General features: G+C 41.8%; 1 protein-coding gene across 1 annotated transcript in view; it reads left to right on the top strand.

Moving 5' to 3' along the window:
* RAB38 (RAB38, member RAS oncogene family) overlaps positions 1–15,169 on the top strand; it is a 70,154-nt gene extending 54,985 nt beyond the window's left edge. Inside the window, exon 3 of the mRNA XM_030835859.2 lies at positions 14,302–15,169. Coding sequence (XP_030691719.1) covers positions 14,302–14,454 — 153 coding nt within the window. The 3' untranslated portion in view covers positions 14,455–15,169. The remainder of the gene's footprint in view (positions 1–14,301) is intronic.
* The last annotated feature ends 1,941 nt before the right edge of the window (positions 15,170–17,110 follow it).

Below are 17,110 nucleotides of genomic sequence, written 5' to 3'. Positions count from 1 at the left end.
TTGTCCATTTCTTCCAGGTTGTCCATTTTATTGGCATAGAGTTGTTTTAGTAATCTCTCATGATATTTTGTATTTCTGCAGTGTCAGTTGTTACTTCTCCTCTTTCATTTCTAATTCTATTGATTTGAGTCTTCTCCCTTTTTTTCTTGATGCGTCTCACTAATGGTTTATCAATTTCGTTTATCTTCTCAAAGAACCAGCTTTTAGTTTTATTGATCTTTGCTATTGTTTCCTTCATTTCTTTTTCATTTATTTCTGATCTGATCTTTAAGATTTCTTTCCTTCTGCTAACTCTGGGGTTTTTTTGTTCTTCTTTCTCTAATTGCTTTAGATGCAAGGTTAGGTTGTTTATTCGAGATGTTTCCTATTTCTTAAGGTAGGATTGTATTGCTATAAACTTCCCTCTTAGAACTGCTTTTGCTGCATCCCATAGGTTTTGGGTCGTCGTGTCTCCATTGTCATTTGTTTCTAGGTATTTTTTGATTACCTCTTTGATTTCTTCAGTGATCACTTCGTTATTAAGTAGTGTATTGTTTAGCCTCCATGTGTTTGTTTAGCCTCCATGTGTTTGTGTTTTTACAGATCTTTTCCTGTAATTGATATGTAGTCTCATAGCATTGTGGTCGGAAAAGATACGTGATACAATTTCAATTTTCTTAAATTTACCAAGGCTTGATTTGTGACCCAAGATATGATCTCTCCTGGAAAATGTTCCATGAGCACTTGAGAAAAATGTGTATTCTCTTGTTTTTCAATGGTATGTCCTATAAATATCAATTAAGTCCATCTTGTTTAATGTATCATTTAAAGGTTGTGTTTCCTTATTGATTTTCATTTTGGATGATCTCTCCATTGGTGAAAGTGGAGTGTTTAAGTCCCCTACTATGAATGTGTTACTGGTGATTTCCCCTTTTATGGCTGTTAGTATTTGCCTTATGTATTGAGGTGCTCCTATGCTGGGTGCATAAATATTTACAATTGTTATATCTTCTTCTTGGATCTATCCCTTGATCATTATGTAGTGTACTTCTTTGTCTCTTCTAATAGTCTTTATTTTAAAGTCTATCTTGTCTGATATGAGAATTGCTACTCCAGCTTTCTTTTGGTTTCCATTTGCATGGAATATCTTTTCCATCCCCTTACTTTCAGTCTGTATGTGTCTCTAGGTCTGAAGTGTGTCTCTTGTAGACAGCATGTATATGGGTCTTGTTTTTGTATCCATTCAGCCAGTCTGTGTCTTTTGGTGGGAGCATTTAATCCATTTACATTTAAGGTAGTTATCGATATGTATGTTCCTATTCCCATTTTCTTAATTGTTTTGGGTTTGTTATTGTAGGTCTTTTCCTTCTCTTGTGTTTCTTGCCTAGAGAAGTTCCTTTAGCATTTGTTGTAAAGCTGGTTTGGTGGTGCTGAACTCTCTCAGCTTTTGCTTGTCTGTAAAGGTTTTAATTTCTCCATCAAATCTGAATGAGATCCATGCTGGGTAGAACAATCTTGATTGTAGGTTTTTCTCCTTCATCACTTTAAATATGTCCTGCCAGTCCCTTCTGGCTTGCAGAGTTTCTGCTGAAAGATCAGCTGTTAACCTTATGGGGATTCCCTCGTGTGTTATTTGTTGTTTTTCCCTTGCTGCTTTTAATATGTTTTCTTTGTATTTAATTTTTGACAGTTTGGTTATTATGTGTCTTGGCGTATTTCTCCTTGGATTTATCCTGTATGGGACTCTCTGTGCTTCCTGGACTTGATTAACTATTTCCTTTCCCATATTAGGGAAATTTTCAACTATAATCTCTTCAAATATTTTCTCAGTCCCTTTCTTTTTCTCTTCTTCTTCTGGAACCCCTATAATTCGAATGTTGGTGTGTTTGATGTTGTCCCAGAGGTCCCTGAGACTGTCCTCAGTTCTTTTCATTCTTTATTCTGCTCTGCAGTAGTTATTTCCACTATTTTATCTTCCAGGTCACTTATCTGTTCTTCTGCCTCAGTTATTCTGCTATTGATCCCTTCTAGAGTATTTTTAATTTCATTATTGTGTTGTTCATTGTTGCTTGTTTCCTCTTTAGTTCTTCTAGGTCCCTGTTAAATGTTTCTTGCATTTTGTCTATTCTATTTCCCAGATTTTGGATCATCTTTACTATCATTATTCTGAATTCTTTTTCAGGTGGACTGCCTATTTCCTCTTCATTTGTTAGGTCTGGTGGGTTTTCATCTTGTTCCTTCATCTGCTGTGTGTTTTTCTGTCTTCTCATTTTGCTTATCTTACTGTGTTTAGGGTCTCCTTTTTGCAGGCTGCAGGTTCGTAGTTCCCATTGCTTTTGATGTCTGTCCCCAGTGGCTAAAGTTGGTTCAGTGGGTTATGTAGGCTTCGTGGTGGAGGGGACTAGTGCCTGTGTTCTGATGGATGAGGCTGGATCTTGTCTTTCTGGTGGGCAGGTCCACGTCTGGTGGTATGTTTTGGGGTGTCTGTGGCCTTATTATGATTTTAGGCAGCCTTTCTGCTAAAGGGTGGGGTTGTGTTCCTGTCTTGCTAGTTGTTTGGCATAGGGTGTCCAGCACTGTAGCTTGCTGGTTGTTGAGTGAAGCTGGGTGCTGGCGTTGAGATGGAGATCTCTGGGAGATTTTCGCCATTTGATATTACGTGGAGCTGGGAGGTCTCTTGTGGACCAGTGTCCTGAAGTTGGCTCTCCCACCTCAGAGGTGCAGCACTGACTCCTGGCTGGAGCACCAAAAGCCTTTCATCCACACAGCTCAGAATAAAAGGGAGAAAAAGTAGAAAGAAAAAAAGAAAGAGGGTAAAATAAAATAAAGTAAGATAAAATAAAGTTATTAAAATAAAAAATAAGAAAAAAAATTTTTTAAAAAGTCAAAACAAAAAAATGGACAGATAGAACCCTAGGACAAATGGTGAAAGCAAAGCTATACAGACAATATCTCACACAGAAGCATACCCATACACACTCACTCACAAAAAGAGTAAAAGGGGAAAAAATAATAAATCTTGGTCTCAAAGTCCACCTCCTCAATTTGGGATGATTCGTTGTGTATTCAGGTATTCCACAGATGCAGGGCACATCAAGTTGACTGTGGAGCTTTAATCTGCTGCTTCTGAGGCTGCTGGGAGGGATTTCCCTTTCTCTTCTTTGTTCACACAGCTCCTGGGGCTCAGCTTTGGATTTGGCCCCGCCTCTGTGTGTAGGTCGCTGGAGGGCATCTGTTTTTCACTCAGACAGGACGGGGTTAAAGGAGCCGCTGACTCGGGGGCTCTGGCTCACTCAGGCCAGGGGGTGGGGGCAGGGGCATGATGCGGGGCGAGCCTGCGGCGGCAGAGGCCGTCGGGACGTTGCACCAGTCTGAGGCGCGCCGTGCGTTCTCCCGGGGTAGTTGTCGCTGGATCCCGGGACCCTGGCAGTGGCCGGCTGCACAGGCTCCCCGGAAGAGGGGTGTGGATAGTGACCTGTGCTCGCACACAGGCTTCTTGGTGGTGGCAGCAGCAGCCTTAGTGTCTCATGCCCGTCTCTGGGGTCCGCGCTGTTAGCCGCGGCTCGCACCCGTCTCTGGAGCTCCTTTAAGCAGTGCTCTTAATCCCCTCTCCTTTTGGGAGGTCTGAGGTCTTCTGCCAGCGTTCAGTAGGTGTTCTGTAGGAGTTGTTCCACGTGTAGATGTATTTCTGGTGTATCTGTGGGGAGGAAGGTGATCTTCGCGTCTTACTCTTCCGCCATCTTCCCAGGACCTGAAATCATTTTTGAAGCAACAAGATATGAAGAATTATTTTTAAAAGAGTGAAATCAGTACTCCAATGTAGGTCCTCTCAATTGCAAAGCGTTTAGCAGTTCAGCTCAATTTTTATAAACTGGTTCAGTCAGTCTTCCTTCGTTTTACCTAAAAAGAATGGTGTCAGGGCTTCCCTGGTGGCGCAGTGGTTGGGAGTCCGCCTGCCGATGCAGGGGACACGGGTTCATGCCCTGGTCCGGGAAGATCCCACATGCCGTGGAGCAGCTGGGCCTGTGAGCCATGGCCGCTGAGCCTGCGCGTCCGGAGCCTGTGCTCCGCAACGGGAGAGGCCACAGCAGTGAGAGGCCCGCGTACCGCAAAAAAAAAAAAAAAAAAAAAAAAAGAATGGTGTCAAATCATAGCTGGAAAACAAGATAAGAACAGGCAGTTTGACTTGTTAAGTAAATTCTGTTGTGAATATGTTTTCCTTTTCACTCCCTACAGAAATCACCCACATCTGAAATTATTTTTAGGTTGAAACCTGAACTTGTTACACTTCTGAGGACCTCATTGATTGGTTCATCCATCCATCCATTCATTTATTCATTTGTTCGTTCGTTTACCCAGTATATTCCAGGTGCCTACTTCCTGCAGGCACTGCCCTAGACACTAGGCCACAGCAATAAGGCCCCTAGTAGCCCCCTGTGCTGTGAAGATACAGACAAAGGAGCTGTTACATATTGACCAGTGATAGATTCCCGAATAGAGTGTTTCTTGACGCAGTCTGGGGGAGTTAGAGGCAACTTCTTATGAGAGGTGATCACTGAAGAATGACTTAAAGAGAGAAGGTGAAGAGAAGCAGACAAAAGAAGGGAGCATGTATTCATCTGAGGATGTATATGTAATGTCTAGGTGCTTCATCTGTGTGTAACATTTAATTCCAACACGTACCCTGTGAAGTGTAGTTGTCATTAACCTCATTTTACAGATTAAGCAGGGAAGTCTCAGGATTTGGTCTTGCCCTTGGTCCTGCAGTAAGTGGCAACCAAGTTTCAAAGCTTGACTCCAAAGCTTATTCTCTTTCCGTCACTTCCTGGGACAGCAATGTTCTAGTCTCAGTTCTTGGATTTGGCACATAGAGGTGTCAGAATGAAAACATTTAATCACAGTAAAAATGAATTGTAAAGCGTACTTTCTTCTCGTAGTTAGCATTCCATAAATATGACTTTGGATTAAGTCCAGCCATTACTGTGGCTAAGTAGCTTATCCTATATGTGTTTCAGTTTTCTAATCTGTAAAACAGGTTAATAGTATGCCCACCTCCCATGGTGTACTAAGGTTAATGAGATTATTTATATATGAAGTGTACATGCATAGGACCTGAGTGAAGTTTCCATGGTAAGTGTACAATAAATGTCAGCAGTTATTACTATTAACATTTTGTGTCTAGTGGGCCATTTATCTTCTCAAACTGATGAATGAGAAAGTATTTTGACTGAAGGCTTTTGTCTTTATTAATAGGGTTTATTAAATCAGGCTAAATGATAGTTTTTACACTTATGTTTATTCTTTATTCTCTTTTTGAGATGAGACTTCAGTCTTCATTCCTTCAGCAAACATTTATAGAGAGGAGTATGACACAGTAGGATAAGACCAGGGGCTCTGGGTTTGAGTCTTGCTTTGCCATTTAAGAGCTCTGGAACTTTCTGGGGTCATAGTAGTGGCTGAGCATGGGCTAGAGAATCAGGTGCCAAAAGTTTGACTTGCTGGCTGTGTAGCCCTGGGAAAAAATTTTAACCTCTCTGTACCTCAGTTTCTTCACCTGAGTTTTCATGAGGATTGACTTAGTTAATACAGTTAAAGCACTTAAAAGGTACCTGGCCTATAAAAAGTTATCAACAGGTATCAGCTAATTTTGGTAACGTTGTTTAGAGTTCTCTTATTACACTAGGCTCTGTACTGGGAACCGGGAACACAAACAGAATGACAACAGGCAGTTATGAGTCATTGGTAAGTGCCAGGTGGGTGGAAAGTGCCAAGCATTTCAGATACATTTCAGATACATTTCAGAGTGCTGAGAGATGGCTACTCAGAAGAGATAATGTTTCTAGAAGCAAAGCGTTGTGCAAGCAGCAAGAACTAAGAGGTAGCCTGTGTGATGCTAGGCAAGTCACTTTCCTTCTCTGTTGCCTTAGTTTCCTGATGCATCAAATATAGCAGGTTAGGGCTTCCCTGGTGGCACAGTGGTTGAGAGTCCGCCTGCCGATGCAGGGGACACGGGTTCGTGCCCCGGTCCGGGAAGATCCCACATGCCGCGGAGCGGCTGGGCCCATGAGCCATGGCTGCTGAACCTGCGCGTCCGGAGCCTGTGCTCCGCAACGGGAGAGGCCACAACAGTGAGAGGCCCGCATACCGCAAAAAAAAAAAAAAAAAAAAATAGCAGGTTGAATTAGTGATGTCTAATTTCCCTCCCTCTTTAATATTGGGTGGTTCTCTCTAAGTCTGGAGATGCTCTACGGCTGAAGTGGAGTTCCAGATGCTGCTAGAGTGGTGAGAAGGAGATAAGGGAAGAGAGTTTTAATGTAGGTGGCCCTGGGACTGTAGAGAAGAGGGGGAAAAGAGGGTGTGAGATGGACTTTGACATCTAGTGTGTAAAGGACAGGGACTGAGCTAGGGCGATGGTGGGGATGGGGGAGGCATTGTCAGAGGGACACAGTCTTTGGAGTTGATTTTGTGAACTCTCCTCTTCCTTCCCATATCTCCATGCTGACAATGGGACTCTATCCTGCGTCAAAATCAGAGACAACATGGCTCCATCTGTCCTTCCCAGTGCCCATTAGATAGACTGAAGTCTGGTAGCTTTCAGATAATAGGACATGATTAGGACCTGGTTTGTCTGAATCACACTCTCTACGTCTGTCTTCCTTTCATGAAGAAGTGTGACAAAGTGCAAAACCACGGGCTCTGGATTTAGGTAGACCTTCGCTTGGGCACTTACCAACTGTTGGCCAGAGACTTTAAGACATCAGCAAGGAGAAGAAGAAGAGAAAATATAGAACCTTTGAGGATTGGATTGGGAGCCCGATTTCGCCCCTTACTCTCGCTGAGACCTTGAGTCTGTCATTAGCTTCTCTGAACCTCACTTTCCTGTTCTGTCAAATAAGGGCAGTACCTCCCACCTTGGCTTTATTTTGAAGAGTAAATGAAGTGCCAGCTTCTGAGAACGATGTCTGAGATATAGGACTCAGTGTGGAGGAGGCCCAGCAGAAGCTCATGATTGCCAATGGGAGGAAGCAGTTACCCAAAGGAAAGGAGGAGTGATATGGGAGATAAGGGAGGAAAAGAGTGCCGTACAGACAAAACTAAAGGTGTCCACTGTGCTTGCCCCACATTAGACTTGAACTACGGTAAATGAGAGCTAGCAAAAGGCTTGGCACTTACGTGCTCCATAAACGAGTGCTGAATCTTCTTAGAGAAAGTATTTTCAGAACACCTGTTCTGTGTGAGCCTTCTTACACTGGTGTTATTATCTAGTGGGCCACCTTCTCTAATTAAAATTTCACAGGGCTGAGGAATTTAGTGCCCTAACCTCAGAGCTTCTGGTACACTTGGTGTTATGTTGGAGGTTGCTGTATTTGGAAAGATTACGGGAGGGTGAATTCTCTGCCAGCTTCTAACTAGGCAGATGTGAAGGTTTTCTGCTGGGATGTTTTTGCTGTCTGGCACCGGGGGTCAGAGATTAAATAATTTGCCACCAGACAGATGTTCTGAAGAGCTAATTAAAAAACTGACACGTACACAAGACCTCAGATAGTTTTATATGCCTTCTTCTCTGGGAAGATCCGAGTCACCACAGCTTAAAATCACTGTATTAAATGTTATTTCCGGAGAGTTCACAATTGAAATAAAAAGGAGCATCTTTCAAGGCCTTCTTAATTATATGAGTGTGTCTCAAATCTGGATGCACATTTTAAAAAATTTTTATTGGAGTATAGTTGATTTAAAATGCTGTGTTAGTTTCTGCTGTACAGCACGGTGAATCAGTTATACATATACCTATACTCACTCTTTTTTAGACATTTTCCATATAGGTCATAGTCTTGAGTAGAGTTCCCTGTGCTATACAGTAGGTCCTTAATAGTTATCTATGTTATATATAGTAGTGTGTATATGTCAATCCCAATCTCCTAATTTATCCCTCCCCACCCCTTTCCCCCCGGTAACCGTAAGATTGTTTTCTACATCTGTGACTCTATTCCTGTTTTGTAAATATGTTCATTTGTACCATTTTTTTAGATTCCACATATAGGTGATATCATATGATATTTGTCTTTCTCTGTCTGACTTGCTTCACTCAGTATGACAATCTCTAGGTCCATCCATGTTGCTGCAAATGGCATTATTTCGTTCTTTTTATTGGATGCACATTTTAAAGAAGTGGAAGATCTTTAAAAAAATGCTTATGCTGGGCCTCATCCCAGACCAATGTCTGGGAGGAGGGTCCTGGTAATAGATTTTTTTGAACTCTCCAAGTGACTTGAATATGCAGCCAGGACTGAGAACTACTGATTTAGAAATAAAACTATTTTAATATCTGTTTTTTTTTAAAAAATTATTTATTTGTTTTATTTTTGCTGTGTTGGGTCTTCGTTTCTGTGCGAGGGCTTTCTCTAGTTGTGGCAAGCGGGGGCCACTCTTCATCGCGGTGCGCGGGCCTCTCACTATCGTGGCCTCTCCTATTGCGGAGCACAGGCTCCAGACACGCAGGCTCAGTCATTGTGGCTCACGGGCCTAGTTGCTCCGCGGCATGTGGGATCCTCCCAGACCAGGGCTCGAACCCGTGTCCCCTGCATTAGCAGGCAGATTCTCAACCACTGCGCCACCAGGGAAGCCCCTTAATATCTGTTTTAATCCTTGGAGGTATGGCCATGTAATGGGAGCAGAGTAGAAAGTGCAGTTAGGGCGCTCTTGGTTGGAATGACAGATTGACTGAGATCTTGTTCCGCTCTGGTTAAGTTACTCAACCTTGTTCAAGGTTAAAGTTTCCTTACCTTTAAAATATGGCTATTAGTTCTTAAATAGATTTTCGTGAGGATTGGATGAGAACAATGTCTCATAAGTAAAGCACCTGCTATATGCCCAGCTGGGAGTAGACACAAGAATACTCCGGTAGTTACTACCATTTGTTTTTACTAAAAGGCTTTGTTAGGCATTTTAAGCTTATTTCTCAGGCATGCTTATTGATATAAATTAAAAGATTCTGAGCAGAGACATAAACATGAGCACACATCAACCTAAAGTAGTCAGCACAATAGCCCATCTTGTCATATTGCAAATATGTGAATAAATCACAGTCAGATTCAGTCTAAGTGTGCGTGTCTTGAAAGCCAGAGGATGTATAATTTACCTTTACAGCAAAAGATGCTCCTGGAGGTGTTATTACAGCTCTCTAGAATAAACATCAATAAAAATTCCCAGGTAGTATTTTGCACTTGTACCAGCAGCTCTGCTTCTTAACAGTCACCTAGAAAATGTGGGCTTGTCTGCTTGGCTGCCACGTAGCACGATCAATTATAATGGAATCTAATTGCCCAAAAGGTCCAAACCTATGGTTTTTTCAGGCAGGGTTTGATTATTCATGCTCACTTTGCACAGAAGGGGAGAGGGAAGTTAGTTCTGTATTGCTATTCCTTCTCCTAGCCGAAGTCTTGGCTGTGATTTCAGCAGTGGTGTACAGAAAGACAGAAGGACCAGCAATGCAAAGTAGCCTTGCCTGAGGCCCTGACTGCAACTTCTTACCCTTTTTTTTTTTTTTTTTTTTTGCGGTACGCGGGCCTCTCACTGTTGTGGCCTCTCCCGTTGCGGAGCACAGGCTCCGGACGCGCAGGCTCCGGATGCGCAGGCTCAGCGGCCATGGCTCACGGGCCCAGCCGCTCCGCGGCATGTGGGATCTTCCCGGACCGGGGCACGACCCCGTGTCCCCTGCATCGGCAGGCGGACTCTCAACCACTGCGCCACCAGGGAAGCCCTTTCTTACCCTTTTAATGCTGGAAACACACACCCTGCCCATACTGTGTTCCTTTATTTATTTGGGGGAAATATTTAGGGGGACTTGAGATAAGGGGCTCCAAGCATGTGCTGTAAACACTATACATCTTGCCTTTTTGTAGTGAGTATATAGTAAAGATCACAGCAAATATTAGTGTTTACTGTTCTCCCTGGACTCACACCTGGCCCTACCACTTACCAGTGTGTGTCTTGGGACCAGCCACTTATGCCTACTCAATCTCAGTTTCTTCAGCTGCAAAGTGAAGGAATAGAATACACACATTATCATGTTCTCCTGATAATTAAGTGAGGAGAATATGTAGATAACATTTATTGAATGTAGGCCCTATCCCCTTCACTGTTCTAAGTGTCTCACATGTTCTAAGTATTAACATGTATTAACTTTAAATTGCCTGTAAAGCAGATCTCTTGATTCCCTTTTTACAGAGGAGGAAACTAAGGTGTGGAGTGGAGTGGTTGAAACAGTTTTCCCAAGGTCACACAAGCAGAAAGTGGGAGCTGAGATTAGAGTTTGGCTTCAGACCTGTCCTCTAGACACTATACATTGTACCCTTTTGTAGAAAGCATGTGATCAATATAAGTACTTGCTCCTCTTCCTGGCTTCCTCTCGAAGGTTCCAATCTGAAATAGGCATGCCATGGCAACCAGCACCACGGTACACATGATAGGTATTTCCTAAGTGCTCACTGAAAGATTAAGTAATTAAAAAGAGTGCTAAGGGTCCATATAGTTTTGTCTAGTATCGGATTGTGTTTATTGACACTTCAGTTGCAAAAAAACCTCAGTGACTCTATCTGGCCAACTTAGCATTCAAGGCTCTACAGTAACCCGGCTCCAGATGCCCTTTCCAACCATATACCTCTGCTGTTTACCTTGCTAGTATAAGCTCAGGCAAGGACAGAGCTTATTTTAACCTCTTTATCTTTGTATGCCTCATACTTAGTGGGGCTCTAAATAATATTAATTGAATGACTGTGACTCAGTCATCATGGACTGCTACCCTGTTCCTATATAAAATCTAAAAGCAGGTACAGCCGCTCCTTGGTTCTGATGGCTTCCTTGGTCCAGAACACCATCCTGCGTAATCTCCTGCCTTAGTCCTAACACCAGCCAGCCTTTACTCAGTGGGTTAAAGGTCACAATTTCACCAGCATCATCTTATCTTTTACTAAAATGATTCTGCTATGCTGCCACTAATTGGGCTTAGGTTTTAGTTGTCCTTCTCATAATGATGATGGATGTTCATTCATTTGTCCACACTTCACCCTCTTCGTTAGTAGATTTTGCCAATTTGTACATTAATGAAAGAAAACCCTATTTAACTATGATGTTAATATTTGAGTGGAGGTATTAAATATACTACTGTCAAATCTAACTTGTATGTGAAGGAAGGCCCTTTTTGATGCTTAAAACTTGCTTTATGAAAGAGAAGGGGACTAAGATTTATTTTGCATCCACTGGGCCTAACCCTGTAGTAAGAACTTTTATTTGTTATTGCACTTGATTTTCAAAAGTCTTGAAAAGGAATATAGCTCGGTAAGAGCCAGGCTTTGATGTCAGAAACACCTGGGTGTGAGTTTTGGCCCTCAAACCCATTTGCTGCATGCTTTTGTGAGGGAGGTCTCTTAATCTCTCTAAACTTAAGTTTTCTTACCTGTAAACAGATACGATGATATCCTGTGTTTGGTATTTGGGGCTCGTTTCCCAACACACAAGCAATAGGCAAAGAGAATCAAAGTATATGTTTATTAAACGCTAGGAAAGCACCTTCAGACCACCCAAATTTAGAGCTTCTTTAGTGAGATGTGCTGGCCCTAGAGGCCAAGGCCTGGGAGGCTAAGTGAGGCTACACTTCCCCACTTTCCTTGAATAAGAGGCAGTGGAAGACCATGGGCCAGGCTTCTAACTGATCACGTAAACAAGTGGCTGGACCTGAGAGCAAAGCATTGACCTGGGTCTGTCCCAAAGATCCAGACTCTGCCTACGTCAGATTACTTCCTGGGAGCAGGTAGTTTCAATGTGATCCCTGGGCCTGATACTAGGGAGAAGAGTGACAGAAGCCATGGTGAGCATGGGTGATGGGAAGAGGGCAGAAGTATGGTTACTCTCTATGGACTGGTTTCCATGGCGTAAGGCAGATACTTCAGCTGAAGGGAGAAAGGTCACTCTCACCTCTACCCCAACAATAACAACGGAATAAATAAGAACAAAAAACGAATCCTTGTCTTATAGGGCTTTAAATGGGTTTAAATAGGATTATGTATATGAAGTGCCCAGCACTGTGAAAGCACCAATAACCCCTGCATCCCATAAAGAAAAGCAATTTTTTATTAGATAAGTATTCTCATCGAGAACGTCATACAGATGAGGAAAGGGAAGCTCAGAGACGTGAATTCTGGTCTGGTATAAAAACGAGTAACAGCAACATCACAAACAAACAAAAAAGCAACCAGAGCTTCACCTTGTTTTAGATTTAGAAACCCTCAGAGGAATTTTTATTAAGGCTCTGTAAATGGGAGAGGTTTGTTATTTCTGGAACTTGAAAAGTTACCTTAAGCTTTCATAGCAAGTGAGCTCAGGGTTGGGCTTGAATGATCGGAAATGTGCTAATGAATATTTACACCTAATTGCATTAGCCATAGATACCTTTGGAAAACATCACTACCTCTTACATTTTCCATGTAATATGATTTCATGCAATACATCTTCCATGTAATATGATTTCACGCAATGATCTCAAAATATATCAGCAACGCTGACATGCATACAAAAATTAGGTATAAGTAGTTATACTTCAGATTGGGCAACAAGGCCTTGGGGCAAAACAATTTGACAAAAATGTCGTTCTCTCTTTCCATTGAATATAAGGAGACACATCAGAGAAGTTCTACAAATTGTGATAAAGACAGTCAATCTGACTTTACAAGAGATCAAGGTTTTTTGTTTAGTATATTAGTAGTAAATATTCCTTATTTCTCAGTTTTCTGACTAACAGAGAAAAGGCAACTTAATCTATAGTTACTGAATAAACTATATATATATATTTGACCCAGTAATCTCATTCTTTTCCTATAACTCTATTGAGATGTAATTCATATGCCGTACAATTCACCCCTTTAAGGTGTACAATCCAATGGTTTTTAGTATATCCAGAGTTGTGCAGGCATCACCACAACCAATTTTAGAACATTTTCATGACTCCAAAAGGAAACGCCACCCACCCTGCATCCACTAGCAATCACTCCAATTCCCTACAACCCCTCTCCCCACCCGGCCCTAGCCAACCACCAACAATCTGTTTTCTGTCTCCTTCGATTTGCCTATTTTGGACATTTCATGTAAATGAATCGTACAATATGTGGTCCTTCGTGACTGGCTTCTTTCACTTAGCATGATGTTTTCAAGGTTCATCCATGTTCTGCGATTGCATAATATTCCACGTTGTGTGTATTCCATTCCTGTTCATGAGCGTCCTCAGCTTTTCCAGTTTTTCTGTTTTCTTTCTTTATTGGTTATGAAAATTTCTACAATAAACATTCTTGTACATCTTTCCCGAGGCACAAATGCTTTTATTGCCATGGAATGGATTCCCAAGAATGAAACAATATAGTTTAGATTCAAAGGTTTGCTCCATATTTTCTCCAAGTTGAAGCTTAGTTCATTCTTGAAACTAGATTCATATTTCTGATTTCATATTTTTCTTTGAAGAGTTATGTCCACCTGGATTGTCTAAGTAATGTCACAGTAATAAACAACCCCAAATCTCAGTGGCTTAAAGTCATAATTCTCATTCATCCTACATGAATCATCATAGGATACTTGGTTCTTTTTGAACCTCATTCATAGACTTAGACCAAGAGAATTTCCATCTCTGTGCTTTCCATGTTTGCAGAAGCAGGGAGAAAAGAACATGGTGAATTGAGCATTGTCTCTTATTGCTTCTACACGAAAGTGAAAATGAGACACATCATTTATCCTCCCATTTCATTGTCCCATGAGAGTCACGTGTCCATGCCTAACTTCAAAGAGGTCAGAGCAGGGCACTCCTACCATTTGACTGGAAGGCAGAAAGCCAGAAGTACTTGTGAAACCACTAATGACTGCTGCAAGAGGTGTCTTATTATTCCTGTTTCATATCAAGTTCACAAAAGTAGTATGTGGCAGAGTGCAATTATGAACCTAATTTACATTGAAGACTTACCGTGTCTTCTACAATATTATTCTATAATGTAAGAGTATGTCAAAATAAGAAAATTGCCCTCTAACTTAAATTCAGTCTACTAAGTGAGCCCACCAAACACTATTCCTCCTAAGTGACAAAACAAATACATACTTCACTTTTGTGAAGGACTAAAGAGTAAAGTTCTTAGAGGTAATAAATGAGAGTGAAGGGAATAGAAAGAGGATGCATGGATAGGGTGTAGGAAGAGATATTTAAATACTGCCCTTTTGTCTCATATAAATCTCTGCCATAGCATCGTTGTAGAATATTGAATAATAAGAGCTGTTTTCTCCCCTTAGGAAAATATCAACATTGATGAAGCTTCCAGATGCCTGGTGAAACATATACTTGCGAACGAGTGTGACCTGATGGAATCCATTCAGCCTGACATCGTGAAGCCCCATCTCACATCTCCCAGGGTTGTCAGCTGCTCCAGCTGTGCTAAATACTAGTAGGCTCCTATGCTGGCGTATGATGGAAGTGATCCAATCATCTCATGAATTGTGTCTCAGTTCCTACCGTTTTGGGCAAATATCAGGATAGGGATACATCTGGGGCAAAGCCAAAGATCTGTGCCTGTATCTTTCCTCTAAGAGAAATAGCAAATGTTCTTTCTATGTTTTTCTCAGCATCAGCACAGTGTTTACAAGCTTTTAAAATATTTAGTCTGTTACAAAATTCTGTCTTGTAGCTGACCATAATTGTGCAGGGCCAGAGTCGGCCCGGTGATTTGCTTCTTTGAGTCAGCCAAGGCCTCAGGTCTGAAAGAGAAGGGGGAGAGGAACAGGCTAGCTGTCAAGTTAAGCATCGGTTTTCACTTTGCCCCTGGTGTCTTTGTTCAGATTTCAGTACATCCTCTGCTGGTCTGACAGGCCTACTAAGTAGAAACAGTATTTTCTCCAGAGATGACCTCAATTCTCAACAGACCTAAAGTTGTCTCTGATTTAGCTCTTCAGAGCCATGTACACAGGCTTCCTGTGCTTTTGTTGCTTTTACTGTCCCTTGCCATGCCCTGAATGTTGGTTTAACTGAAAACTTTATGAAAAGACTGCCCCTGGTATGTGCCTTTCTTTTAGCTTTCTCTTTTAGTCCCACTCAAGCTGTGGGACTCTTCTGTGCGTGTCATACATATTATATATATTTTCACAAGTGAAAATAAAACATTAAAAGATGCTGTTTCCTTATTTCTGCAAGTGCTTTAAGTTTCTTAGTATTCTAAACTTTTTTGTTGACTGTGTGTCCATAGTTCTCAAGACCCATTTCTAAAATTTAATTTCCAAAAAGATGCAAAATATGCACTTAAAGGAGTGGTACTATTAAAACGGAGATGAATTCAAAGCATCTATGTCTGCAGTTCACATTGGCATTTAGGTCAGGAAAGCAAGCAGTACATATACACATTTTTGGTTAAGCAGAGGAATATATCCTCATATATTCTGGTCAGGAAAGGTGCCAAGCTAATCAACATACAGAGAAACAACTAAACTATGCATGGTGATATCTTGCTTTACACAATGGCTGTGGTGCAGGTATGCTGCAGGTAGCTACTACTGTTTAAAGGCACTATTTTTCATTAATATTCATAATGCACTCACAGGAGCTTTGGAACAGATGTTTTGGGGGTATCCTCTCCTTATTATCTTGGCAGTCATTGTTTCCATAAGTACCAACCACACAGCTTCCTATTATTTGTCTTTGTGACCCTTTCCCTAAGGGCATTCTCTGGCCTCTGGAGCTCTTGACGCATGAGGCAGGCAGGCCAGTGAGTTAATGTCTCCAGAGCAGCCCAAAACCAATGATAGCAGGGACTGGGGGGTGAATACCTTAGGTTCTTTGTCTCTTGGGAAGACCAGTTCTGAGGCATGCTCTATGCAGCCTCTTAGACAACCCCAGTGGTACTAATGGTCCTTGGTTCCCACAGGGGAAACCTTCCCACCTGCTGCAACCTTTACTGGCTTCATTTCCTTCTTTCCTCACTTCCGCACTCCTCTACTGGTGCTTCCTAGGTCACTTTCCAAATAAACTACTTTCACTCAAATCCTGTTTCAGGGTCTTCTATGGGAACCCAAACCTCGCCTAAGTTAGTTGGGACAGAGGTGGTTTAGGAAGCAGATCCTCAATACCAGCGTTTGAACTGAATGATTCACTACCAGGTGGTAGCAGGGACCCCCTTGCTGGTGGATAATGTAGGGGAGCTAATCCCTGGCAGGCTATAGCACCATAATTACTAAGACTCTCATGAGGTGGATTGGGATGGAATACAGACAGATGTAAAATCCTATTGCTCTTGTATTTGAAAGACATGAGATTGCAGAGCTAACTTCCATAAAACTCCATAGGGAAAAGAATTACAGACTTGGGTCAGCCAACACTCAACTCAAGATCTGGTGTAAAAATTTAAAGACCTCCAAGCAACAATCAAAATGACCTTCGTTTCCTTCAGCTACAGGATAGACCATGCTGAAAATCAGGCCTAAGATTTAATTTTAGGAAAAGTGGAATTATAAAGGAGGCCGAATTCACAGAGCTAGCAAGTCTTCTCCACTATAATCAGGATCTTTATAGAGAAAGAGTCAGACACTGAAACACTGGAGGAGATATTTGGGTAGATGCTCTTAAGAGTCTTGAACCCAGAGAATCTTCTGAAACTCTGCTCCAGAAAAAGAGGCCCTTACCCTTTCCAGTTGGAGAACAGTCAATTACCATGTTAAAGCCTCAGCTCAGTAGGATGTTTTATATAGTGATGTTTCCCTTCTCAAGCTCTGCTCCCATCTCCCCTCATTGCTTCTAGACCAATAATTAGGATCAAGTCTCAGTATGACCTGAGTGGAAAAGTATGATCTATGTTGTAGCATGAAATGGATGATTAATCAAGTGAACTACAGAACCTGGCTAATAAATGCTAGTAGTATCTGGAAAACATTCGGAGGAATTGGTCTTGAGATGCTAGATCAGGGAGGACAGAATGTAAGACCAGATCATTATTTCTGTGAGAGCACTCTTTCATGAGTTAATTTTTAACATTCTGGCAAGTATACTTGGAGCTGATCCCAATGTGCTACTGGAATAGCTCCTTGAAGCTTGGAAAGGATGTTAGCCTAAAATAAA

This window comes from Globicephala melas, chromosome 8 (assembly GCF_963455315.2).
Source record: "Globicephala melas chromosome 8, mGloMel1.2, whole genome shotgun sequence".
Classification (NCBI taxonomy): domain Eukaryota; kingdom Metazoa; phylum Chordata; class Mammalia; order Artiodactyla; family Delphinidae; genus Globicephala; species Globicephala melas.
This window is presented reverse-complemented; position numbering and strand designations above follow the sequence as displayed.